The 25,294-nt window shown below is 44.0% G+C and overlaps 1 protein-coding gene across 19 annotated transcripts in view; it reads left to right on the forward strand.

Annotated features, from left to right (window-relative positions):
* The window catches only part of LOC101023645 (supervillin), a 275,253-nt gene that overhangs the window by 224,707 nt on the left and 25,252 nt on the right, over positions 1-25,294 (forward strand). For 14 of the 19 annotated variants that reach the window (XM_021943146.2, XM_021943147.2, XM_021943148.2 and 11 more), the window contains 12 exons: positions 329-376; positions 911-988; positions 9,524-9,671; positions 13,602-13,691; positions 13,778-13,864; positions 15,430-15,607; positions 17,784-17,956; positions 20,012-20,167; positions 21,490-21,626; positions 22,231-22,378; positions 22,507-22,652; positions 23,906-24,081. In XM_021943146.2, the coding sequence (XP_021798838.2) occupies positions 329-376; positions 911-988; positions 9,524-9,671; positions 13,602-13,691; positions 13,778-13,864; positions 15,430-15,607; positions 17,784-17,956; positions 20,012-20,167; positions 21,490-21,626; positions 22,231-22,378; positions 22,507-22,652; positions 23,906-24,081 (1,565 nt within the window). The remainder of the gene's footprint in view (positions 1-328; positions 377-910; positions 989-9,523; positions 9,672-13,601; positions 13,692-13,777; positions 13,865-15,429; positions 15,608-17,783; positions 17,957-20,011; positions 20,168-21,489; positions 21,627-22,230; positions 22,379-22,506; positions 22,653-23,905; positions 24,082-25,294) is intronic. The other 5 variants (XM_021943156.2, XM_021943142.2, XM_021943157.2 and 2 more) reach the window with 2 other exon arrangements.

A 25,294-nucleotide genomic window follows, 5' to 3' on the forward strand; every position in this document is an offset into this window, starting at 1 on the left:
ATTTCAAGAAAGGTGAATCTGGCACATTTATATTCTCTGTGTCTGCTGCCGTTGAAATTCCAGATCACAATTCAGGAGAATTTAAAAGTCACTTTAAAGTGCGAGGATGACAGGGAGAGAAAGGCTGGTGGGACGCCCTCTAAACTCCAGATGCTCATTCTGCGGTCAGGGAATGAGTTGGCCTGAGGTTCACATCACTGCATTGTGTGAGCACGTGCATGCTGCTGTTTGAACCCAGGCACGAAATACTCGAAGGCGATTGTGATGCCCTGATGAGGCTCTTCTCTTCCAATACTCTGCAATGTTCCTTGTTTGTTTTAACCTTTAGGAAGAAGGAGGAGTTGCGGATGATATTGCCATTTCTAATCTGCTTTGGGTAAGCCTGACTCTAACACAGGTGTCCTCTAGATGGTGGCCAGTATTACACTTCACGTGGGTGTACACTTCTGATCCTGGGTGGTTCCTTCGTGTGCACCCTCCCTGGTGCTTTTCTTATCTCCAGACCAGAAACAGCCTTTGTCCAGAGTGGAGAGCTGAGCCTGTGCCCTTCAACTATTTTTTAAATCATGTAATGAAAATAGTTTAAAGAAGATAATATTTTCTGTTAAATGTTAAAACTGTCAATGAAATTAATGGTTTCCCTCTCTGTAACTGACAATCTTCTATAAATTAACTCATTTAATTACTGCACAAAGCTGACTCAGGTATATTTACCACGCTTGTGTGGATTTATTTTAGCATCAGCATTCAAGCAAGGACTCTCTTGAAAAGAGAACTGAAGTTGCAATGAGTAAATTAACATTCTGTTAGAAAAATCATTGTTTTGTCTCTCCTTCCCCCATGTCCCTGCCCGGCCCCGCTCTGATAAATCTTCTCTTTTCACCTTAAATCCTCTTGCTTTGCTCTGTAGGAACCTGTATATGCTTCTACTTATTCTCCTGCTATTCCTGCTGCCCATAAATACCTGTCTTTTGTGTCGATTAATCAGGTGAGGAAAAGCCACTCATCTTAAGCCTCACTGCAAGTTCTAAGCAATAGGAAAAGAACTTCTGTTTTAATTTTGGGAAATAACTTATTTGCTGCATTTCACTGTGAAACAGAGGAGTGTGTGTGTGTGTGTGTGTGTGTTGCAGTACAATTGTGTGTGTGTCCATGAGAGTGTATCTATGAGTGTGTTTCTGAGTGTGTATCTGTGAGAGTGTGTGTATGAGTGTGTGTGTGTCTATGACAGTACGTGTCTGTGTCTGTAAGTGTGTGCACAGGTGTGTGTTTAATTGGTTCTTCATCTATTTAGGGTCAGTCACACACACACTGATCCTTGGCTCAGATTTTCAGGTGGACTTGATGGCATTAATTCCCCTCATAGTCATGAAACTGGTTTAAGGGGAGAGTGTCCCCTTTCAGCCTCCAAGCTTGGATCCTGAGTCAGGAGCCCAGGAGAGGTGGCCGTGTTCTTCGCTCCGGCCCAGTAGGGATGTTGTCCTGCTCAGTTCCTAGAGGAGGAGGATATGGTGGAGGTGGTTTGGGGTGTGGAGGGACAGGGAGGAAGACTCAGCGAGGGGAGGCCCCTCCAGTAACCCTATTAAAGAACCAGGAGGAGCTGGTTCCAATGGCCCTATTAAAACTAGAGACCACGGACCCCCTGTCCCTTCCCTCCATCCTCGCTGTAGCCCCTCTGAACCCCACCCCAGAGGACAGACCCGGCCTGGGCTGAGCCACTCTGTGGGTGAATAACATGAAAAATAGGAATGGCTGTTTTTTTTAATTCCCCGTGGAATGTCCTTGGTGTCAAAATAGCTCTGCAAAGTGGCAACATCCACTTTTCCATGAACACCAGGCTCCCGACTCCTCCCTGCCAGGCTTTGCCCCATCACTTCCCTCCTGGGGCCTCTGTCCCTCCCTCTAGGCCCTCTGTCCCCTCCCTCATAGGGTCTCTGTCCCCTCCCTTTGCCCGACCTTTCCCCGACCTCGATCCTTTGTCGGAAACCTTTTCCCCTCGCCTGTCCCTTTCTCCTCGGCCTTTGTCCTTCCCTCGGTTCTGTCCTCTTCCCCTTTGTCTTCGTCCCTTCCCTCGCCTTGTCCCCTTCGCCTCTTGTCCTCGGCCCACCATCCTCCCTTTGACTTTGTCCCTTCCTCGGCCTCTGTCCCTTCCTCTGTCTTGATCCTTGTCTTTTCTTCCTTTGCCCTTGTCCTTTTCGTCTTTTCGGTCCTTTGCCTTTGTCCTTTGTCGATCCTTTGTCTTCTGTCCCTTTGTCTTATCCTTTTCCGCGTTCTTCGTGAAACCTTTATTCTGTCCCTCCCTTTGCCACTTTGTCCTTTGCCCTTTATCCCTTCCCTTTGTCTCGGTCCTTTTCCTTGTCTTTTCGTCCCTTCCTCTTTGTTCGATCCTTTTCGACTGGTTCTATTCTCCTTCTTTGTCTTTGTCGATCCTCGGATCCTTTCCTTTGTTCGTCCTTTGTCCCTTCCCTTTGTTCCGACTTCCCTTTGTCTTTGTCCTTCCCTTTGTTCGAGTCCCTTTGTCTTTTCGATCCTTTCCGGTCTTTGTCCTTTCCCTTTGTTCGGTTTTCCTTTGTTCGTCCTTTTCTTGATCTCGAGTCCCTTTCTCTTTACCTCGATCCTTTGGTTCTTCGGATCCTTTCGTCTTTCGATCCTTTGGTTTTCGATCCTTTCCTTTCGAGCCTGATTCTCAGCAAGACTGGGGCTTTCTTAGCTCTCAGGTGGCCTCTGACAGTGCCTCGCGGATGGCCTGTTCGCAGCACCAGCAGTTATGAATGAGGGTTCAGGGTTTCAATGCGCTGCTGACAGAGAAGGTGTCTGGGGTCCTCCTGTCAGCCATTCTACCAGAAATGGAAGCTGCTCCACGCCTTTCTCCCCCTTAGCGGCTCTTCCCTCACTCTGCTGGTTCCTTTCCCTGAAGCTGGAAATGCTGGTTGCAAGAGCCCAGGTCCCACATACCCAGCCAGTGTCTACCCCAAGAAAGAGGCTGAAATCTGGAGCAAACTTCCTATCCCATCACGAACGAGGGGAAATGAGCTTGTGTTTCTTTGAAATAAGCCAATATTAAACTTTAAAGGAAAAGATATATTATTGAAGTCTTTAAGTGTTTACAGTCAGCCCTTCATCTCTTCCGGTTCCGCATCCAAGGATTCAACCAACTAGGGATACTTGGGAATAAAGCCAATACAAAGAACAATACAACAATTAAAAAATTTTTAAAAATTGTTTTGACAAATACATAATGACATATGTCCACTATTACACTATCATACGAAATCATTTCCCTGCCCCGAAGAGCCTCTTTGTGCCTCCTGTTCAACACTCTCACTTCCCAGTCCTTGGCAACCTGTAATTTTTTACTGTCTCATAGTTTTGCCTTTTCCAGAATGTCATTGAATTGGAATCACACAGTATGTAGCCTTTTCAGATTGGCTTCTTCCATTTAGTAATATGCATTTAAGATTCCTCTGTGTCTTTTTAAAATTTTATTTATTTTAATAATAATAATAATAATAATTATTATTATTATTATTATTATTATTGGGATGGAGTTTCACTCTGTCACCGAGGCTGAAGTGCAGTGGTGCAATCTTGGCTCACTGCAACCTCCACCTCCCAGGTTCAAGCAATTCTCCTGCCTCAGCCTCATGAGTAGCTGAGATTACAGGTGCCCGCCACCACACCCAGGTAATTTTTTTGTGTTTTTAGTAGAGATGGGGTTTCGCCATGTTGGCCAGGCTGGTCTCAAACTCCTAACCTCGGGTGATCTACCCACCTCGGCCTCTCAGAGTGTTGTGATTACAGGCGTGAGCCTCCACTGTGTCTTTTTATGGCTTTAAAGCTTTTTTCTTTGTATTGCCAAATAATATATCATTATCTGGACATGCCACAGTTTATTTATCTATTCATCTACTGGAGGACAGCTTGGTTGCTTCCAAGTCTTGGCAATTATGAATAAAGTGCTAGAAGCATCCAAGTGCAGGCTTTTATTTGTATGTAAGTTTTCAAGTCAATCAAGGAGCATGATTGCTGTATCACACGGTAAGAGTATGTTGAGTTCTGTGAGAAACCTCCAAACTGTCTTCCAAAGTGGCTGCACCACTTTGCATCTCCATCAGCAATGAATGAGAGTTCCTGTTGCTCCATATCCTTGCCAGCATTTGGTGTTGTCAGTGTTTGCATTTTTGCCATCCTAATTGATGTGTAATAATGTCACCTTGTTTTAATTCACAAATCTCGAATGATGAGATTTGCAGATATGATGTTGATCATATTTCCATGTGCTTATTTTCCATCTTAGATCTTCTTTGGTGAGGTATCTATTCAGATACTTTTCCCATTTGTTAATCTGGTTGTTCATTTTCATATTGTTGAGTTTTAACAGTTCTTTGTATATTTAGGGTAGTAGTCCTTTATCAGATACGTCTTTTGCAAATATTTTCTCCCATTCCTTCATTCTATAGTTTGTCTTCTCATTCTTTTAACAGTGTCTTTTACAGAAGTTTTTAATTTCAGCGAAGTTCAGCTTATCAGTTATTTCTTCTGTGGATATTGCCTTTGGTGTTATATCTAAAAACTAATTACCAAAGCCAAGATAATCTAAATTTTATCCTATGTTATCTTCTAGGAGTTTTATAGTTTTGATTTTTACATTTAGGCCTTTATGATCCATTTTGAGTTAATTTTTGGGAATGTATCTAGATTTTTTTTTTTTTACATGCAAGTGTCCAGTTATTCCAGCATCATTTGTTGAAAATACTATCTTTTCTTCATGCTAATGTTTTTGTTCCTTTCTCAAAGATCCGTTGACTAAATTTATATGAACCTATCATTGATCTATTTAACGGTTCTTTCATCAGTATCACACAATCTTGATCACCGAGGCTTTATAGTGAGTCTTGAAGTTGACTGGTGTTGGTCCTCCAACTTTTTTCTTCCCCTTCAGTGTTGTGTTGGCTATTTTGGGTCTTTTGCCTCTCCATGTAAACTAAGATCAGTTGGTCAATCTACAGAATATCTTGCTGGGACTTTGGAACTGCATTGAATTTACAGATCAAGTTGGTAAAACCTGCCATCTTGACAAAATTGAGTCTTCTTATCCATAAACATGGAATATCTCTCCACATATTGTTAAGTTTAAAAGAAATTAACATTTGCTAAAGGCATTTCTGTTCCATCACTTCAAAATTAAAATTTCAAAAAATTATATGCTTTTACTTCTGAACAGTTTTTCCCAGCTAAATATAAATAGTTTACGTACCAGGTATGTAGCACTAGTTCATCTGCGTTCTCAGAGGTCAAGTCACTCCTTTTTCTTTACTCCAGCAATACTGGTATCTTAATATTTAATAATACAAAGGTTCAGAGAAGAAAACAGAGCATTTAAACAGCACACAGGCTCTGTCTAAATGGACTATTTGTCTCTGTGTCAGGCTTCAACCTGAATTCTCTTCTTTCTCACATGCCTCAGGGCTGTACCAGAATAAGATTTCACTTTTTTCCCTTCCTTTCATCTTAGAAGCTGGTAGATGGTGACAGGATTGGAAAACAGTTGCTTTGAGGTCTGAGCCTTGACCTGTGATCTTTTCTTCATCTTTTGTTCAGGCTACTTGAGGCTGTATGCAGTGATGAGGGACTGAAATTTCTCTTAAGGAAGGGGCAAAGCTAAATTTCTTTCATAGTGTGTAGAATTCAAAATGATCTTAGCATTTTTGAAAACTGAAAAGTACAACTTTGTTACTTTCACCTTATTTCTATTACTTAATATGTGCTTTATAATTTCTTCCTTTAGAGTTTAACTACATGTGAATAAGATTAAAAAAAAAATTTTAAGTCAGATCACAATATTTTCTTTCCATAAATCTCTCCGGTTGTGGAAGAGTTTGACCCTTAAATCTGCCCTAATCCTTATAATACATCTTAGTTCTATGCTCTGTTGTTGGATCACATCCCTGTGTGAGAAACATTCAGTGAGATTTGCTGTGATTTTTCAGTCAGTGTATACAGAGAGAAAGAAACCCATCAGCAACATCAGGCAACCTAAAAGCATTCGTGCTGATTCGTCCTTTGCACGGTTTCAAGCTGTGACTTAGCCAGTATCTGACCATCCCTAAGACAAGAACCTCCTTCCTACCTATTTCACTACCTTCTACACACACACACACACACACATGCATACACATACACAAATACTCATTTTCTCCTCCACCCTCTCTCTCTGCCTTTCCCCCACCACATTCATGGGATCTCTCTTTGAAAGAATGAAGGACAGATGGGGTCGGTTTCTGTTTAGATTCTTCCTCAACTCTCTGTTCCTATTCCAGCCAGTCCCAAACATGTGTCAGCTAAACCTGGAAAAAATGACACAATACTTATTACTGTATATATTACATCCTTCTCTAAATAAAGAAGAAAAATTTGGAAGGAAAAAAAAGACAGTAATGAAGTTTTAAGCTTAAAAACAACCTTAAAAACAACCAAACAAACAAATATGTGTGTGTGTGTGTATATATATATATGTATATCTTCTTTGTTCTCACATTTTGAGTTCTAAATTGTGATAAATGTTTATTAGATTATTTAGAGAATAAACAAACTGTATATGCTTTACACCCTTATAGAGCCACATAAAGTCGAATTGCAGCAATTAGGGGATCATAAACCAACCCAACTAAGTAGCAAACTTAAGTCAAAATTTCTAGAAAAACAAAAACATTTATGTTTAATATTATTATTTAGAAGGGAGTAAAAATTATTTCTTCTTGCCCTAGATCTGACAAACAAATGGGAGCTTTAAATTCTAAAATGGTTGTATCATCCCAAAGTTTGTATCCATCATGTGTGTAAAGGGCTCTGGGGGAATCCCAGTGCTTTGAAAAATGAAATTTTGGACTTGAAGATATCATTTTCTGAGTCATTATCCACACCCACTACCCCACCCTAAACTGTCGAGATGCCTGAGAGAATTCACCACAGAGTTGATTAAGTGAATAGTGAATCACCATCGTGATGGCTGGACCTTTGGAGACGCCAACTTTCTTGGCACTTGGTATGTTTGTTGGAAATATTTGAAGCCAAGTGTCATCTTGGTTTGATCACTCCTGAAACTTCATTTTCAAAGAAAACGTATTCTCTTTGTTGAATTTTGATGAAGTCTTCTGGGCAAGTGAACCTCATCGTTTATTTAAAAAGGATACATGATTCAGAGAGTTATTTGGAATTAGGGACTTCTCACCGATCATGAGGGGAAATGTTAAGGTTTTTAGGAAAAATTTTTAGTAACTTTTAATTTTGATAAAATGTTAAACTTAAGAAAAATTTCCATCATAGACAGAACACTTTCATACCCTTTACCAGAACCACTCATTGTTGACATTGACCCCTTCCTTCACTCTCCTGCCCTTTTCCCCTCGACCCCTCACCCCACTTTCTTGCTTCTCTTCCCCCATCTCGTTTTCCCCACCCCAACCATATGCCAGTAGTTTGGAAATGTTGTGCTCCTCTACCTTTCAAGATTTGACTTTATTTCCTAAAGCCAAAGATATTTCCTCCCGTAATCATGGTACAGTGATCAACATGAGGAAGTTAATGTTGATATAATATTTATCTGATCCACATCCATCTTAAAATTATGTCAGTTTCCTCCAGTAATGCCCTTTGTAGCCCCCACCCCATCTGGGATTCAATCCAGGATCATGCATCGCTTTTGGTTGTCATATCTCTTTAGGAAAAGGTTTTTAACCTAATTTAAATTGGCAGAGACCTCAAAATCACTTCTGGCTATGAGAGTTTTATAAAAGAATCCTGTGAAAGAAAGATTCATCACTTAAATGATGGAGAAGTCCACGTTCATAGCTTAAACCAAATCTTCCCAATGCAGACCTGGTTTTGTGCTGCTGGAAATGAAGGGAAGGTGCCTTTCCTCTGTCAACCCCCATCATTCCAGGGCGTTAAAAAAATGAACTGTCTCCATCTCCACTCTCTTCCTGTCCCTCCTGAATCAGGAAGTTCTCTCTCTTGGGTCAGTTAAGGGAAGTAGTTTGCCATAGTGATGTGGAAAGGCCTCGGGGAAGAGAATCTCTAGGATGGGCTTCACTCGGGGCTCTCCGAGTCCTCCCCTGTGTCAGCACGAGGCCTTAGGATCACACTGATCCACGGTGACTTCTTAGCCCAGGAAAACGCCTTAGAAAGGCAGAAAAGCTGGGGGACCTGCTAGAAGTTGAGTAGTGCTCAGAAGTAGTTTGAAAGCAGGTGCCCTAGCAGCAATGGCCTTCCTCGGGTCCAAGAGACAGGGGAAAGCAAGAGGGCAAAGCTGGGAGGCCATCGCCAGCCTCCAGAGCCCCTCCCAGAGACCTGCAGGTGACAGCCAGGGATGCGCCTCCTGCTCTGGAGGGGGCGCCTTTCCGCTCTTCCTTCCTTGGCATTAGCTCCACAGTTCCCCGGCTCCCCACCCAGCCCTGTGCCTCACCATAGACAGGGGTCTTGTAGTGCAGGGAGGGATGGCTTGAAGGAGGAGGGAAAGCAAACTCTGCCAGCCAGCATTTGAGGACCTCCTGCTCTGGTTATCACCCGCGACCGCCACCTACACTCTTCTCCCCAATACACATCACTCAGTGGCATGAGCCCTGACCTCTGCCTCCATCCCTGCTCCTGTCCCTCCCTCCTCAGCCCCATTTCCCCATCCCAGGCCTGTCCTGAGCCCCTTCTCCTTTCCTGATGCCCTCTGAGTCCTCTGTAGCTTCCTCCCCTTCCCCTCCTGCCACATCCCCAACCGCAAGTCTAATGAGCATCACCAAAGGCTTGGAAATGGAAGAAGCAGATATCTCCAGAAACTTTCCAATTAGAAACTGTTGAAAGCATTTTCAGTAGAATGTTATCGTGCATGTAGGTTACGTCTACAGCATAGTTCATCTTCAGCGTCAGATCTCTCACAGCTTAAAGCCACTTCCGTGGGCTCTCCTGGTTGCCTACCTGCCCACAGAACATCATGGCTGCAGGAAAAAAGCAAACAGAGCCCCAGCAAACCTTCTCCTGCCCCTTATTCCTAACCAGCGTCCCTCCTTCCAACTGGGCAAGTTCCTTGCGTGCTCACATGGATAAAGTTTTCTAGATCAATCATGTTCTTTGTGAGTATATAGGGATAAAAATCTCCCAGTTAACAGAGTTTAACTAGATGGGATAAGACAGAGAAACTTTAAAACCCTGTAGAGTCCAGGGCATGAAAATAATCTATTTTGAACTCTTTGTGTTTGCAAAGGATTGTTTTGGTGCTCCAGTGCCCCAAACCAGTAAGTCACAGGACAAAGGTGTTCATCTAAAGTTTCAGTATCGCCAGTGGTGATCTCCGACCCAACCTGGATGTAAGGAAGCCGAGCTCATTTCAGATAGAACATTTTTGAACATCTTTGGACAATATACTTACTCCTCTTTGTCTACCTGCTTTTTTCACTCATGAAATGCTGCAGGCTGAGATCCACACCGCTGTCATTTCTCTCTCCTGTTTTCTGTTCTGTACATTTATGAACAGCGGGTCACAGAAAGTCGAGAGAGCCAGATGACGATTGAGGAAAGGAAGCAGCTCATCACTGTGAGAGAGGAGGCCTGGAAGACGAGAGGCAGAGGAGCGGCCAACGACTCCACCCAGTTCACTGTGGCTGGCAGGATGCTGAAGAAAGGTCAGTGTGTGTGTGTGTGCGCGCGCACAATGCGCACAATGCACACCTGTGAGCACACTCACCCATGGAGGGCATGGTGGTACATGATAACTCAATTTAAAAGAAGAAACCATGGTCTCTTTAAGTGTTTTCTAAGAGACAAGGTCTTGCTCTTTTGCCTAGGCTGGAGTGCAGTGGCTCAATCATGGCTCACTGCAGCCTCGAACTCATGGGCTGGGGCAATCTTCCCACCACAACCCCTCTAGTAGCTGGGACTATAGGTGTGCAACACTGTGCCTGGCTTTTTAAATTTGCTTTATGTAGAAACGGGGTGTCACCCCAGGCTGGTCTCGAGCTCTTGGGTTTAAGTGATCCTCCCACCTCAGCCTCCTAAGTAGCTGGGACTACAGGCGTGAGACACCATGCCCAGCCTTCTTTTAAATTTTTTTAAACTTACTAACATTCTATAAATGTTTTTTGTGTAGGTTCTGTGAGATATTCCTACTGAATATCTTTTCTTCGTAAATAATACCTTCTTTAAACTTTATATGATTCTTGGAAATAATTGAAGGTCATAAAACAGTGACACATAATTCATTTTGTCACTGTTTTCAAAACTTACCCATTTGGAATTGGTGCAAGTGTAGGTTTCAAAAGCAATTCAAATCTGCTAACAAATTTTGGTCCTTTCCCATAATTACATCTATTTCTTTATTTAGACGGACTTTCACTCTTGTTGCCCAGGCTGGAGTGCAATGGTATGATCTCGGCTCACTGCAGCCTCCGCCTCATGGGTTCAAGCAATTCTCCTGCCTCAGCCTCCTGAGTAGCTGGGATTACAGGCGGCCACAACCACACCTAGCTCGTTTTTAATATTTTTAGTAGAGATGGAGTTTCACCATGTGGGCCAGGCTGGTCTCAAACTTCTGACCTCAGGTGGTCCACCTGCTTCGAACTTCCAAAGTGCTGGGATTACAGGCGTAAGCCACCGTGCCCAGCCCCCATAATTATTATTATTATTATTATTTTGGTTTGTGGGGGAACAGAGGCTCGCTCTGTCTCCCAGGCTGGAGTGCAGTGGCGTGATCTCAGGTCACTGCAAACTCTGCCTCCCAAGTTCAAGCGATTCTCTTGCCTCAGACTCCTGAGTAGCTGGGATTACAGGCATGCGCCACCACACCTGGCTGATTTTTGTATTTTTAATGGAGATGGGGTTTCGCCATGTTTGTCAGGCTGCTCTCAAACTCCTTACCTCAGGTGATCCAGCCGCCTCGGCCTCCCACAGTGCTGGGATTACAGGCATGGGACACCCTGCCCGGCCCATAATTACTTTTAAGTCGTTTCCATTTCCTTGTGACCCAGCAACTACATACCTACCCTAAGTCAGCCTTTCACAGTAAAGAAGTTTATCCCCTCTTCCTTTTAGGTTAATTCCTAGGTCCTTCTCCATGAAACCTGATTTCTCTGACCGAGCAAAGCCAATTCCGTATATGCTTTAATAGATGTCTAAAAGGTGTCCTCAGTTCCAAGGCAGTGGGATGTCCCTGCCACAGTCCTCTGCTGCTGAACTCTTGGAACTGATTTGATGCCTGTATTCAAACATGTATGAAACTGACTTACATATGAAATGCTTAGTAAAGTTATTGGAGAGCTTTGAGTCTTCATAGGAGTGTTTGGGACTTTATTTCCTATCTTGCAGGAAATCGTTAAAATTTGGGCTCCCTTTGTCACCTATATGCACATACCATCATTTTCTAAGCTATTATTTCAAAGCAAATTTCCCAACTTAGTGGTATTCATTTTCACATTCACTTCATCTTAACATCTTGTCATCAAACTTATGGATTTAGCTTTTCTTTTTCTCAGAACCTTTAGGGATCCACACTTTTATGATGAGTACCTAACTCATTATAGGTACATAATGAATGTTTGTGGAAGGAAGGGAAGGAGCGAGGCATGGAAATCCCTGAATTGTGATTAACTCAAATCTTAGTGGGGAATCCTTTCTAACACGTCTATTCTTACCTCATCTTGGAATTGTGAAAAGATAAGAGAAGAGAATTTATTCACACAGAATGAGGTACCATTTGCCAATTTCCTGCATCAGATCACAGAACTGGATAATCGTGTTTAAACTCCTTTAATGTGAGTCCCAACCCTTCTTTAACAGAAGCACCTCCTTAGGCGCAGAGTGGCTAAGTAGAACTGGAGCTGAGAACTTGAACCTGAACTCAGGTTTTCCAACTTCTAGCCCGGACTTTTATCTTGATGATTTCCTGCTTTGGTTTCTTTTCTTTCTTCCATCTTAAAAACCCTAATATATTTGCAAGTGGGTTCTTACTACCAAATGCCACTGCCCTTGTCCACACTGACATCTGTGAAAATGTTCCCTAAGAGAGTACGTGACTGGTTGTTGTACCTAGAATTCATTGAAAAGAGCTATCGGGGAGATTTTTGTTTTGTTTTAATGTTTTGTAATTTGCATCTCCCCACCATGAGCCATTCACTCCCTAAGGATCCTTAGCAGGGTGGGGAGCACTTTCACATAGTGCCACTGCCTGAACCACCAGCAGGGGGAGCCATGGCAGCGGGGTTTGCCCGGCATCGGCCAGGACAGGGACGGATTTCTCCGGTTGCTTTGGAAACCAGCCTTCAGAGTCAGTCCTGCTTATTAGCTGCGGAGCCAACGGCCTCTGTGCTAATAAACTCCTCTGATGTCTCTTAAGCATCCTTCTAGTAAGTGATGATTTCCCTGCCCACCCTGTGATACCAGATTTTATTTATCTTTATCATCTTTCAATAAAGTTTACTTTCTCATGGATATAAACCCTTTGCAGGTCTGGTAATTGAAACAAATTTTAAAAGTTTTATTGACATCATCAATCAAATATATGTATAAAATGAGAAGTTCTTGTAGAATATTACTAACACTTGAGTTTTAAACCATTTAATGGTATTTTTTATTAAATTTTTATGCTGTTATACTTCTCCCGTTCACAGGAGGAAGGAACAGAATCATTCATTCATTTGGTTTTCCTTGCGATAGTGATTGGCATATTCTCTGGATGTTGTTCGTCCAGGGATGCATTGTCATCTAAGTGGCAATGTCATCTAAGGATTTCACATTTATTACAAATGAGTGCAGAGAACATTCACATCTCATTTTGGTTTTTGTAAATGCACTAGTTTTCTTTCCAATGCCTTCCACTTAGGTTAGGGAAGCGATACTCATCCTTCTCTTTACTAAGTTTTCTTCTTCCAGCTGGATACTTTCTTCATGCTGGAATTCCTCCCTTTCCCTTTCGTATGTCTCTGACCATTTGCCCTTTTAAAGATTCCTCACCCTGCTTCTCAGTAAATATACGAGGAAAAGCATTTCCTGTTTCCGCCCACATGGGAGATGAACAGGACCTTCCAACATGCACAGTCGGTCCAGACCTGCCCTGGTCTGTGGTTTCTTCTGAAAGGTTGGCCCTCCTTGGATTACTGTCTGTATAATGTCCCCAAGGCCACTGTCCCTCCCTCCCCTCAGCCTGAAGGAGAGCTTCAGTGCTGAGGGTCACTTGCTGGCGAGTGTGACACAGTTCATTCTGCAGATGGTACCAGTGCACTCTCAGCTGCCCCCGCCATCCCCAGAGGGCCTCAGAACTCACAGCTGCATTTGCCCAAGTTAACGTGTCATGGACATGTTTTCCCACGTCTTCAGCATTCATTTTGGAATATCAGCTTGTCAGCCACTACAGTCCTTGGAAATAATAAAATCCTGTCTACATTTGCAGTTGGTTGTCCCACAGTCGCCGTACCTGTGAAGTGCGTGTGTGTGTGCCTGCATGTGTGTACACTCTTATATGTCGTGCCATCTACCCTGGGACTCCTGGAGATTCATCAGGGTCCCAGAGATTTCCAGAAGTGACCCTGAGATGCTCAGTAGCTCGTCTGTGTGTTCTGCAGGTTTGGCGTCACCCACTGCCATAACCCCAGTAGCCTCACCCATTTGCAGTAAAACAAGAGGCACCACACCCGTTTCCAAACCCCTGGAAGGTAAGTCACCAAGGCCCCGGCCACGCCAAGCCTGAGCAGAAGAGGCCTCAGTGATGCGGTCTCACTGACAGTTTCTGCTCGCCTAGATATCGAAGCCAGACCAGATATGCAGTTGGAATCGGACCTGAAGTTGGACAGGCTGGAAACCTTTCTGAGAAGGCTGAATAACAAAGGTACCTACCAGAAGCCAGAAGGCTTTGCTCTCAGAATCTTTAAATCCTAATTCTGGTTGCTTTTCTTCCTCAGCTAAATTGTTTTCTTTCCATTATGGCTTTACTAAGTCATACTGTAATCATTATCTTTGTTGTTATCTTCAAAAAATGAAGTTTTGGTCAAGACTGATTAGACTATCAACCCCTGATTCACTTGATAATGTACTAAATTGGGGACTTCCAATAATACATTTTTTTCTTGAATCTAAACCCTTGGGGTGTAATCCAATCGGAATTGTGAACTGAGTGATTTTGCTTATAATCAACGTGATCTTGGGCCTGGTGAACTTTAAATTGTATGTTACCAACTTCCAATAAGGTAAAAGCTAATATTATTTCATATAATCACAAATGATTTCAAGAAGAAAATTATGGCAAATGAATATTGAAATGTTTCAATATAAAAGTCAATGAGGTATACAAAATAAAAGAGCAATATGCAAAAACAGCCTTTTATCTCTTGATTAAAATGTCCATTCCTGGAAACTTACCAAATACTAGGCTCTGGGAGTCCCTACTATTGACAGTGACCACTAAAAGGTTGAAAATAATACAGTCACCACTGAACAGAAATATAAAAGTGTAATTTAATCACTGATCTGGCTAGGCAAGGAATGCCAATCAGCAAAGCATTTATTACACACATGGAGCAGTGATCTAGCTCGCGGGTCAGCAAGCGATGGCCACTGCCAAATCCAGCTGCCCACCTGCTTTTGTTTTTTCTTGTTTGTTTGTTTTTAAGAGACAGGGTCTTGCTCTGTTACCCAAGCTGGAGTGCAGTGGTGCCATCATAGTTCACTGTAGCCTTGAACTCCTGGACTCAAGCAATCCTCCCACCTCAGCCTCCCAAGTAGGTGGGACTATGGGCGTGCACCACCAAGCCTGGCTAATTTTTGTTTCTGTTTTTGTAGAGATGGAATCCCACTATGTTGCTCAGGCTGAACTCCTGGGCTCCAGTGATCTCCCAGCCTCAGCCTCCCAAAGTGCTGAGATTGTAAGCGTAAGCCACCATGCCCAGCCTTGTTTTTGTAAATAAAGTTTTACTGAAACACATCCATGCCCATTCATGAACTATTGTCAGTAGCTTTTGCATTATAACAGCAGAACTGAGTAGTTGCAACACAGGCCCCATGTTGCCCCTCCCCATGCAAAGCCTAAAATGTTTACTGGCTGGCCCTTTTCGGAAGAAGTTTGCTGACCCTTGATGTAGAATGAGGCCGAGGCTGGTTCATCCACCCTCAGCAGAAGCAAGTGCAGGTTCAGAAGCGTTCAGTGGGCTCGTGTGTGCAGTAAGGTCAGCCTCCCTCTCTCCCACCATTTTACTGCAGAAGATTTGTTCAGGTGGGAAGTCCTTACGTCAGAGATTAAGTAAGGGCCTGGGAAGCAACCGCAGGACCCTGTATATCACAACCGTGTTTCTTCCACTCCTGGAACTTAGGAGGAAATAGAATTTTTAAACTATTGTGAAGCATAATTGGAGTCTTGTTTTTATAAAACTCTTATGTCATTTTCTTCTTTGTTGATAGTTGGCGGGATGCACGAAACGGTGCTCACTGTCACCGGCAAATCTGTGAAGGAGGTGATGAAGCCAGATGATGATGAAACCTTTGCCAAATTTTACCGCAGCATGGATTATAATATGCCAAGAAGTCCTGTGGAGCTGGACGAGGACTTCGATGTCATTTTCGATCCTTATGCACCCAAGTGAGTTATTTGGGTCTGCGTCTTTCCTCCACTGAGAAGGGCTTCCTTCGCCTACACACAGCATATCCACCAGGCTCTTTCCCCATGTGACCTCCTTCTTCTAACTCCATCACAGGGGCGTTAGTATTCTAGAGCCAGGGCACACTGTTGCAGGAGCCAGGGGCACGGAGCCTGGCAGCAGATAAAACATGCAGACTAGATGTGCATGCAGGCAGACCGTGTGGGCCACAGTTGCTTGTCCTGTGCCATAAAGAGGGCGTCACTGGATTTTTCACATAACTTGAATATTGTTTTGCAGTTTTTAGGTTTACATCACTTAGCAGAGAGTTCAACGCCTGTCTTTCATTGGCATATTGAATTCTTGCTCATAATGTTGCAAAATATTTGGATGAGATGGGCTCAAATTAGTACAGCTCACTAGAAAATCAGTAAGGCATGTTACTTAGCTTCCAATCATTTACAAAATCAATAGATCTGTGGGTTTTCTCAGTGATGACTAAGGGTTTCTCTTCCCAAGGGAACATGACGAACCCAACTAGGAAAAGTGATTATGGTATTAGGAGTCCGTCAATTTCAAGTGCCAAGAAGAAGATCCCAATTCAAACTGATTTCAGCAAAAAGAAAAGTGTGGAGAGGTTTACCCGCTCACTGGCTGAACAGTGCGGAGGGGTTTAGGCGCTCACTCACTGAACAGTGCCGAGGGGCTGACCGGCTCACTCGCTGAAAAGTGTGGATGTGGCCTCGGGTTCTAGCGGCCCCTCAGAACACAGTCTGTCTTGGCTTTGGGCTGGCCTCACTCTCCATCAGGCAGTGGCCTGGCGGCAGATGGACACCCCAGCTCTGGAGTCACAAGGCTGCCTCCCTGGCCAGCCCAGCACAGGTAGCTTCTCTTCCCAGTAGTCCCAGCAGAATTTCCAGGTTTGATTTTCTTGGCTTCAAGTTGAGTCCCGTGTCCATCCCTAAACCAGTCACTGTGGCCAATGGGAGAGAAGATGCCGACTGGCTAAAGGCGGGTCTCTGGGTCTCCTCTAGAGCCACGGTGGGGGCGCAGGGAGGTGGTTTCCCCAAAGGAAAATCCAGATGCTATTACAGAAGCAGAGGAGGACAGGCTGGACAGGCTCCACCCACGGCAGTCCACCACGCCCATCGGGTCTTTCCTGCGAAATTGTCAGAGTGACATATACCATTTTCTACAAGCTGCTCCTGATAAATTCATTGCATATTCCGGTTTGCTCAATTTGTTTCAGTTTGCATGTTTTAATTTCCTACCTTAAAAAATGAGCCCTTTGCTATTTTCTACTTCAAAATAGTATTTTGGGTATTTGCATACATAGCTGTTTAACCATTTCTCAATCTTCCGCCCACCCAATGTCACTGTTTAAATTATTGTATATCATAATGTAAACATATATGTATATTACACACTTGACACCATGGTATGTAAAGAGGCCTTTCGGGCACAGAGGCCCGCGCAGCTGGAGGTGGAGAGCGGCAGCGGGAGTCTGTTGGAAGATCGCTTCCCTCGGTCTGCTCACCTCCCTGAGTCTGGTTTTCCACCCCAGAGTTGTGAGAATGTGGGGTGGTCACAGATGGTTGCGGGCCTATTTTATTTCAGATATTCTTCCAAAAAGTGGTTATTTTTCAGAGGGGGGCAGTGAGTTGTGTGGAAGCTAGTCATGGAGAGACAGTAAGGGGACCGAAAGCTATTGCACAGGGAGAAAGTTTAGTCGGAGCGAAGAGGATTACATCAAGGAGCCGTGGTCTGCAAATTCCCGAAGGGCTTGCGGGAGACAGACAAGTAGACATGGGTGTATGATTCCAAAGCGAGAATTAGGACACGTGCATGGGCGCCGTAAGGAGAGGAAAGAGCTTCCTAACTCCCAGAGCTGTCTAGCAGAGCCATGAGCTGCCCGGAAGTACTCCACACCCTTCCAGGCAGAGACCAAGGAGCATGACTGAGTGGAGGCGTCCGGGCGTGGCTGAGATTTGAACTCAGTGGGCTTTCATCCCTCTTCCATCTCCAAGATTCTACAACTCCATATTAGGGGAGTGGCGGTGGGAGGAGGAGTTGCAAGATTTGTAACAAAATCAGGAAATACCCTGTGGAGTCCAAGACCCACAGGTCATCCCGGTGCGGTGTCGCAGACTGGGACCGCGGCTCTGCTTCCATCCGCAGATTGACATCTTCCGTGGCCGAGCACAAGCGCGCAGTTAGGCCAAAGCGCCGGGTTCAGGCCTCCAAAAATCCCTTGAAAATGCTGGCGGCAAGAGAAGATCTCCTTCAGGAATACACCGAGCAGAGATTAAACGTCGCCTTCATGGAGTCAAAGCGGATGAAAGTAGAAAAGAGTGAGTATTTGAACCCCCACCCTGCTTCTGTGCTGGGGAATGGTTTCTTCCGAAGATTTACTCATTGCTTGGTTTTCTGCCTTGTGAAGGCCAATAATGGTGCTCAGAAGACCCTCATGAAGTAAAAAGGAGTAAGTTTGCACGTACATGTGCACGCTTACCTAGACTTTCAAGATTTTTCATGGAAATTCTCACAGTGTGTATCACCTGTTCAACTGGTTAATTCAGATTATCCTGGGGTTCGGTTTTTGTTTTTAAGAGACTGGGGTCTCATCCTGTTTCCCAGGCTCATCTCAAACTCGCTGGCCTCAAACAATCCTCCCACCTTGATCTCCCAAAGTGCTGGGATTACCGGCACGAGCCACCGTGCCTGGTTACAAATTATCCTGTTTTGTTGAGTTTTCTTTCTGGAAGTTAGAAGAGATGGATATTTCTGGGTATGGTAATTCAGCCATTTTCAGCTCTGTAGATCCTGAACACAACCATTCTTCATTTAATCTTATTCAAGAGCAAGTCATTTGATCTCTTATAGTAAAACACCTCAAATCGCTGGAGTTTCTAATCCTAGATTTTTATATTATTAACTAACACATACGCCAGTGCTTTTCAAATTGTTCTTGGTAGGACCCTGAGCTTCTCTGAGTTGGGATGTGGGCTGGAGGGAGCCGGCTAGGGGCAATGAATGCAGGCGAGGAGATGGGCTCCAGACTCTCACTCCCGCTGTAGGCTGAGCCACACTGCTCTCATCTGCCCAATAATGTGGGGTTCCATCATTCTGAAACAATGATTTTCTTGGTTTGAGGTGATAGCATGCATAATCTTGATTTTGGGAATAATCTTGCTATAATTTTCATTTTCCCATAACACTCATAAACCTATTTCCTCATGTTTTTCTTAGAAATATAGTATTTAGATGAAGTGGTTGAGTCTTTTCGTTATAACTGGTTTACTAAGAAAGTATATTTCAGACCACGCATGGTGGCTCATGCCTGTAATCCTAGCACTTCAGAAGGCAGAGGCAGGAGGATCACTTGAGTCCAGGAGTCTGAGAGCAGCCTGAGAAACATAGCAAGACTTCATCTCTACAAAAAATAAAAAAATTAGCCAGATGTGGTGGCACTCACCTGGGGTCCCAGCTACTCAGGAGGCTGAGGTGGGAGGATCACTTAACCCCAGGAGGTCAAGGCTGCAGTGAGCCATGATTGCACCACTGCACTCCAGGCTGGGTGACAGAGCCACACCCTTTCTAAAAAAAAAAAAAGTGTATTTCAAAACCACAACACCATAATGAATTGACAAGTGGTGGTATATGTCTTCAAATCTAATCCCAGTGAAATAAATTTCTGAATTTCTCTCCAGCATATACATTTTTAAAAACAATAAGTTGGAGAAATAAATGTTTGTTGGCACAGATTTTACATATGTTTCCTCTGCCTCCACTTTTGGGGGCCCAGGGGTTGGATTAGTGATGACTGAGCGATCTGCAGATGTTTGCTGTTTTGCACTGAAGACCCGTCTTATAATTACAGTCTTAACTCTAAGAGCCGAAGACCTCAAGATACCATCTGGCTGATCACTTTGTCTTCAGATAAAGATTAGAATCGAATCATCCCTTACAGAGTGTCTATTTTTTTGTTTTCTTTACATATAAAGGCTTTTGGTGAAAACTGTCTAACAGTCATCTGGCATCTGTACATTCGAGCATCTAAAAGTTGTTAGGATTTATAACAGCTTCCAGTGGAATTGCAACAAGTGAATCCGGCTCCTGGTTTTGTACTAAAGTGGCTGGTCCACATCATCACTCAATTCCTGTCCCTCTGCACAGCGCGGTGTGACACTTGTCAACAAGCAGTTTATATTTTCAATGCTGTATTTAATTCTTAACTGGTGGTTAAGCACTGAATTGCACATTTAATCAAACTTGATTATGTTTTCCCTTTCAGGATTAACTTGAAAAGACAAAGGTGTTGAGTCAGTTGTGAATAATTTCTGACTGTAAATATTGTCACTGTAACTGAACCTCCTGCGTTGTCTTTCCTTATTCAACCCGCCCAGTGTCTTCCAACTCCAGCTTCTCAGAAGTCACCCTGGCGGGTTTAGCCAGTAAAGAAAACTTCAGCAGCGTCAGCCTGCGGAGCGTCAACCTGACGGAACAGAACTCCAACAACAGCGCTGTGCCCTACAAGAGGCTGATGCTGTTGCAGATTAAAGGTATTTCAGAGCAGCCTGGCACGGTGACTCAGGGCCCGTGGTTTCTGTCTGGTCACATAAAGCTTCCTGACTGTGTAATTCATCGCCTGTGCCGGGAAGGGAACGCACGCTTTTTGAGAACCTACTGTGTGTTCCTTGCTATGCAACCTCCTGTCTCTTAAGCTTCCCCCAATCCCATGACATAGGAAGTATTCTGCCCATCATGGCTTCCAGAGGCAGGAATGTGTCTGGGGTCCCAGCAGCTACTGGGTGGCACAGCTGGATTCGAACGCAGGTCCCCCCACTCCGGAATCCCAGCTTTTGCTCCTGGTGCCCCATGCCCCACGTGGTGGCCAAACATCCATGCAGTTACCAGAGGTGCCCTGCGTCATCAGAGGGGCTCTCTGCTCCCTGCCCAGTCCTCCCCGAGTCAGTACAGAACCGGGGAGGAAGACACAGCTTAGGGAAGGAATCAAGGGAAGGTGGATGCAGATGAAGCCCACCTGCCTTGCACTCCAGTGCCCTTCCTGTCCGTAGCCAGGGAGATTCCAAAGACTAGCCAGGGAGATTCCTAAGACAAACCAGGGGGGCTCTGGGCCATGAGGAGGGAGACTCGGCTGCCTCCTGGCGGCCACTGTATAGATGAATCTTCAGGATGTGAATGGAGGAAATAGCCTCTCCCTCCAGGAGGGCTTCCCACGTCTTTCTGCATGACCGCTGTCCTATTGTGTGTGTTTAAAAAGACCAGTGACAAGCTCAAATAACCGATCTCTGTCCTGAGTCCTAACCCAGAGACTACACGATCAGTGTAATTGTGGAAAGCTCAAAATCAACAAATATTTAGGAAAAGGTGTTGAAAGCCACAGAAGGTGGTGGCTCCATCCTTCCTGTTGAGAGGCCCCTAGGGTTCATAGTGGAAACTCCCCAGGGGAAGATCTGACCCTTCCTGAAGGCGTGGCTTCCCTTGCCTGGGCCACAGATGTAATTGGGTGCAGGAGGTGGCCAGGGGAGAGAAAGGCCCCCGGAGAAGAGTGAAGGAGGGAAGAGGAGCCTGTGCGCTCATCTCCCTGGAAGGGGGAGCCCTCATTAACCCACACACGTGACACTGATAATGGTCCTGAGAAGCGGGTGACATTTGGGAAAGCACGAACCACACAAGCAGCTGCTAGTGCCATCATGATGCCCTTTCTAAATCCCCCTGCTGCCATCCTGGGCATGGGCACTCTTATCAGCAGACAAGACTCTTTAGAAGTGAAAGTGTCTGCAGCAGAGATGCTTCCAATGTGGGTGCGTCCTGTCCCCGTTCTGTCTGGAAAGACGGTGATTGTCTGCCTTGTGTTCAGGAAGAAGACACGTGCAGACCAGGCTGGTGGAACCTCGAGCTTCGGCGCTCAACAGTGGGGACTGCTTCCTCCTGCTCTCTCCCCACTGCTGCTTCCTGTGGGTAGGAGAGTTTGCAAACGTCATAGAAAAGGCAAAGGTTGGTACCTGCAAAATAAAAATGCTTTAGCTAACCTCTCCTTTACACACCAGTGGAGTGTTCTTCCTGGCGTCAGTCACAAAGCTTCTCAAACGCCAGGTGTTGCATTCAAATGAGAAGGGATAGGTAGGATTTCTTTTCCTGAATGTCTCTCAAACAAGCCTTCATTACGTGTTTAAATGGAGTGTTTTAGGACTATGACCTACACCCAAGTGTTTAGGTCCCGGGTTCCTTCTTACTCCTGTGTAAAAAAGGAAGTGGCCCCCTTTAAAGTCCTTTATCCCAGGTAGCTGTGAAGTTCTGCCATAGACCTACTGAATGAGACTGTCATGGGGTAAAGCCCAAAGAATGGTGTTTTTTTAAAGCATCACATGTGACCTATTGAAGATGGAGAACTGTTGCTCTAAAGAATTGATACTCCCTGGTCTTTTGGTTACCTTTTCTTGAGGTCATTGAAAATACCCAGTAACCAGCATCCACCCACACCCATGATCACAAGGCTTTCCCTGCAGGCACACAGCTTCTCCCTCTGGTTTTGACATGTGCCACTCTGTCTAGCCAAGGGCTTTTCTACCCAGGTAATTGTGTTCCTCTCTTTTTTTAGGCCTCAGAACTTGCAACTTTAATTCAGACAAAGAGGGAACTTGGTTGTAGAGCTACTTATATTCAAACCATCGAAGAAGGAATTAATACACACACTCATGCAGCCAAAGACTTCTGGAAGCTTCTGGGTGGCCAAACCAGTTACCAATGTAAGACTTCATTGTACTTCAGAGATTGACAAGACTTGAATCTCCTTTCATCTCCCTTAGCTCATTCTTCTAAACCAGCTACTTTGCAACATAAAATGTGATGCCCTCCTGTTGTTCTTATCCCCAAGCTGCTGGAGACCCAAAAGAAGATGAACTCTATGAAGCAGCCATAATAGAAACTAACTGCATTTACCGTCTCATGGATGACAAACTTGTTCCTGATGATGACTACTGGGGGAAAATTCCAAAGTGCTCCCTTCTGCAACCCAAAGAGGTACAGTCTGTGGGCTCTGCCCTTCAATGAGAAAGCATATTGAAAGCACTCAGCACAGGCTGCCCAATAAATTAAAGAGTAAGTGCCCAATAAAGGTTAGCCAGTGTCAGTACCCATTGTAGAACATTTACAGTTTTTTAAAGGATATTTGTGATTTCAAACCATTACTGATATCTTAAATGCTAATATGGAATCCAGAATATCATTTAGAGGTGGCATGGATCATTGAAGGCTTTTATGTCTTAGGCAAAATACAAATATTACTTAGCCCTATCTTTTGCATTTTGCATAAACATTATAATAAAACATTTTTAAGTCCTTAAGTTTGAGGAACACTAGATGCACGTATATATAATTTATGGATTTCCCAATTAATGTGCTGTTTTTGTCCTGTCACAGTAGTAAATATTTATTAATTACATACATTTCCAGTACCATTAAGCATGCTAAGTGTTGAGAAAGTGGAAGACACACAGGCCTTTAAGTTTAATTGGGCAGAAGAGTATTAGAAGGAATGTAATCTGGAGCAAGGTTGACTGTGTGATACGTATGGGCATTTACATGAGGGAAAAGTCACAGAAAAAGAAATTTTCAGGAATAATTTTACATAGAAAGTGAAATTGAGCCGAGTTTATAGTTAAGCAAAATTTGAATTGCTGGAAGTGAAGGGAGAAATCATTCTAGGAGAAAGAATAAAATGAACCATGAAAATAAGAAATAGCATTACATTCATGTATTCATTCGGCAAACACTTCGTAATCAACCCCTCCTGTGTGTATTGTTATGATCTGATCCTTGCCCTTAAGGATTTTGGAATTGTGTACAGGAGGGAAGACACCATTGGACCATGAGTGCCTGGCATATGTGAAGTGGCCTCTGTGTATATATTAAGTGAATGAATGAGCACATGAGAGGGGGAGGAATCGGGGAGAGAGAGAGGAAGTCGACAGGACGATGTACCTAAAGAACTCTTGTGAATCACAAGTTGTTAGCAGTTTGAGAGTTCAGAGGAGAGAACATTATCTTGGCCACTTAGGACACTGGGAGGAGGAATCATGCCCCCAGGGCAGCGGCTGGCTTGACGGGGCAGTGCCAGCTGAGATCTCCTGGCGTTTTTGTGTCTGCGTTGGTTGCCCCATTGGGATTTCTGTCTTCCTCCCGTTTGAGTCGCTGTCAGCAGAGACCCTGTTGCACCTGATTCAACTGTTGCACGTTCTTGAAGTTAACAAATTCTTTTGTGCCATTTCTCCCAGGTACTGGTGTTTGATTTTGGTAGTGAAGTTTACGTATGGCATGGGAAAGAAGTCACATTAGCACAACGAAAAATAGCATTTCAGCTGGCAAAGCACTTATGGAATGGAACCTTTGACTATGAGAACTGTGACATCAATCCCCTGGATCCTGGAGAATGCAATCCGCTTATCCCCAGGTACTCCTGCCACCGCCTGGGGACGGCTCCCCGAGCGAGCTGATTCCCTTCGATCCCTCCGTTCTCACCACAGTCCTCTACTCTCGCTCTTTATAGGGTTCAGTTTTCATAAACGGTTATATGCAGCGGACTGTGAATAGTCACAAAAGGAACCGTTCTTTAACTTTTATCTAACTATTGTGGAAATATGGATGCTGTAGTCTTCTGGAAGAGGTTTGTTACAGTTGATTTCTTGAAGTGAGCAAGAAAAGCTGCCAGTTCCCCTGCGGCGTCCCAGGTGCTGCTGTGGCAGACGAACAGCAAATGTTGAAACAAATGCATGCAGATCTGAAAGGCTTCCCGGTCTGGAATTCAGCCATTGATCTGAAAGTGCAAAAGCAACCTGCCTCCTTCTAATTTCTTACCTTCCCAGCATCACCCTCAAAGTCCAGGATTTATTTGGCAGCAGACATGTTTATGTCTTTATACCTTTGGGAAGGGAAGAGGGGGAGAAGATGGTATTAAAATTATGATTGCAATTTTAATATTCCCTGCATGTACTGGACTCTTTAAAGTCATTTTGGCAATTCAATAGAGTATGTGCAAACTCTATGAAAAAAAGAATTCTTACATGCAGAAGATTGTTGTTTTTTCAACTATCAGACCAAAAAAAATAGGCTTTTTAACTATGTGTGCCATTACAATAGATTAGAAACCAATGAACCATGAAACAGCGTAGAATATTGGGCATCACACAGTACATTTTAATGTTTTCCATTGAACTGGTCTATGAATTTCAACTTTCCTGCCTAGTTTCCTGCTGTAAAATCCAATTATTGATTTTCTTATTAATTAATGATTGTAGAAACCATTAAAAGGTATGGCAGTGCGATAAGTTTTCAAGTCCCTTTTAAGCAAATGCACTAATGTTTAACATCAGTATGGTAACAACTGTTGTTTTAAGGACTGGAACTACAGCTCAAACGATTTTATTTGGTATAGCAAAGGAAAAAAAAACAGGCTAAAGCATAAAATCTATGTGATGGCCAACTGTATTTAATAATGGCGTAATCACAGATCTGGAAGTAGATGACGGAGCTCCTAACCCACTGGTTTTCAACATCTCTGAGACAGAATCACCTGAGGGGCCTTTAAAAAGATGCGTTTGCTCAGCCCAGCCCCAGAGATGTGTTTTCCATTCATGTGAGTTAGAGCTTACGTGTCAATATGTCTT

The sequence above is a fragment of the Papio anubis genome, chromosome 11 (assembly GCF_008728515.1).
Source record: "Papio anubis isolate 15944 chromosome 11, Panubis1.0, whole genome shotgun sequence".
Classification (NCBI taxonomy): domain Eukaryota; kingdom Metazoa; phylum Chordata; class Mammalia; order Primates; family Cercopithecidae; genus Papio; species Papio anubis.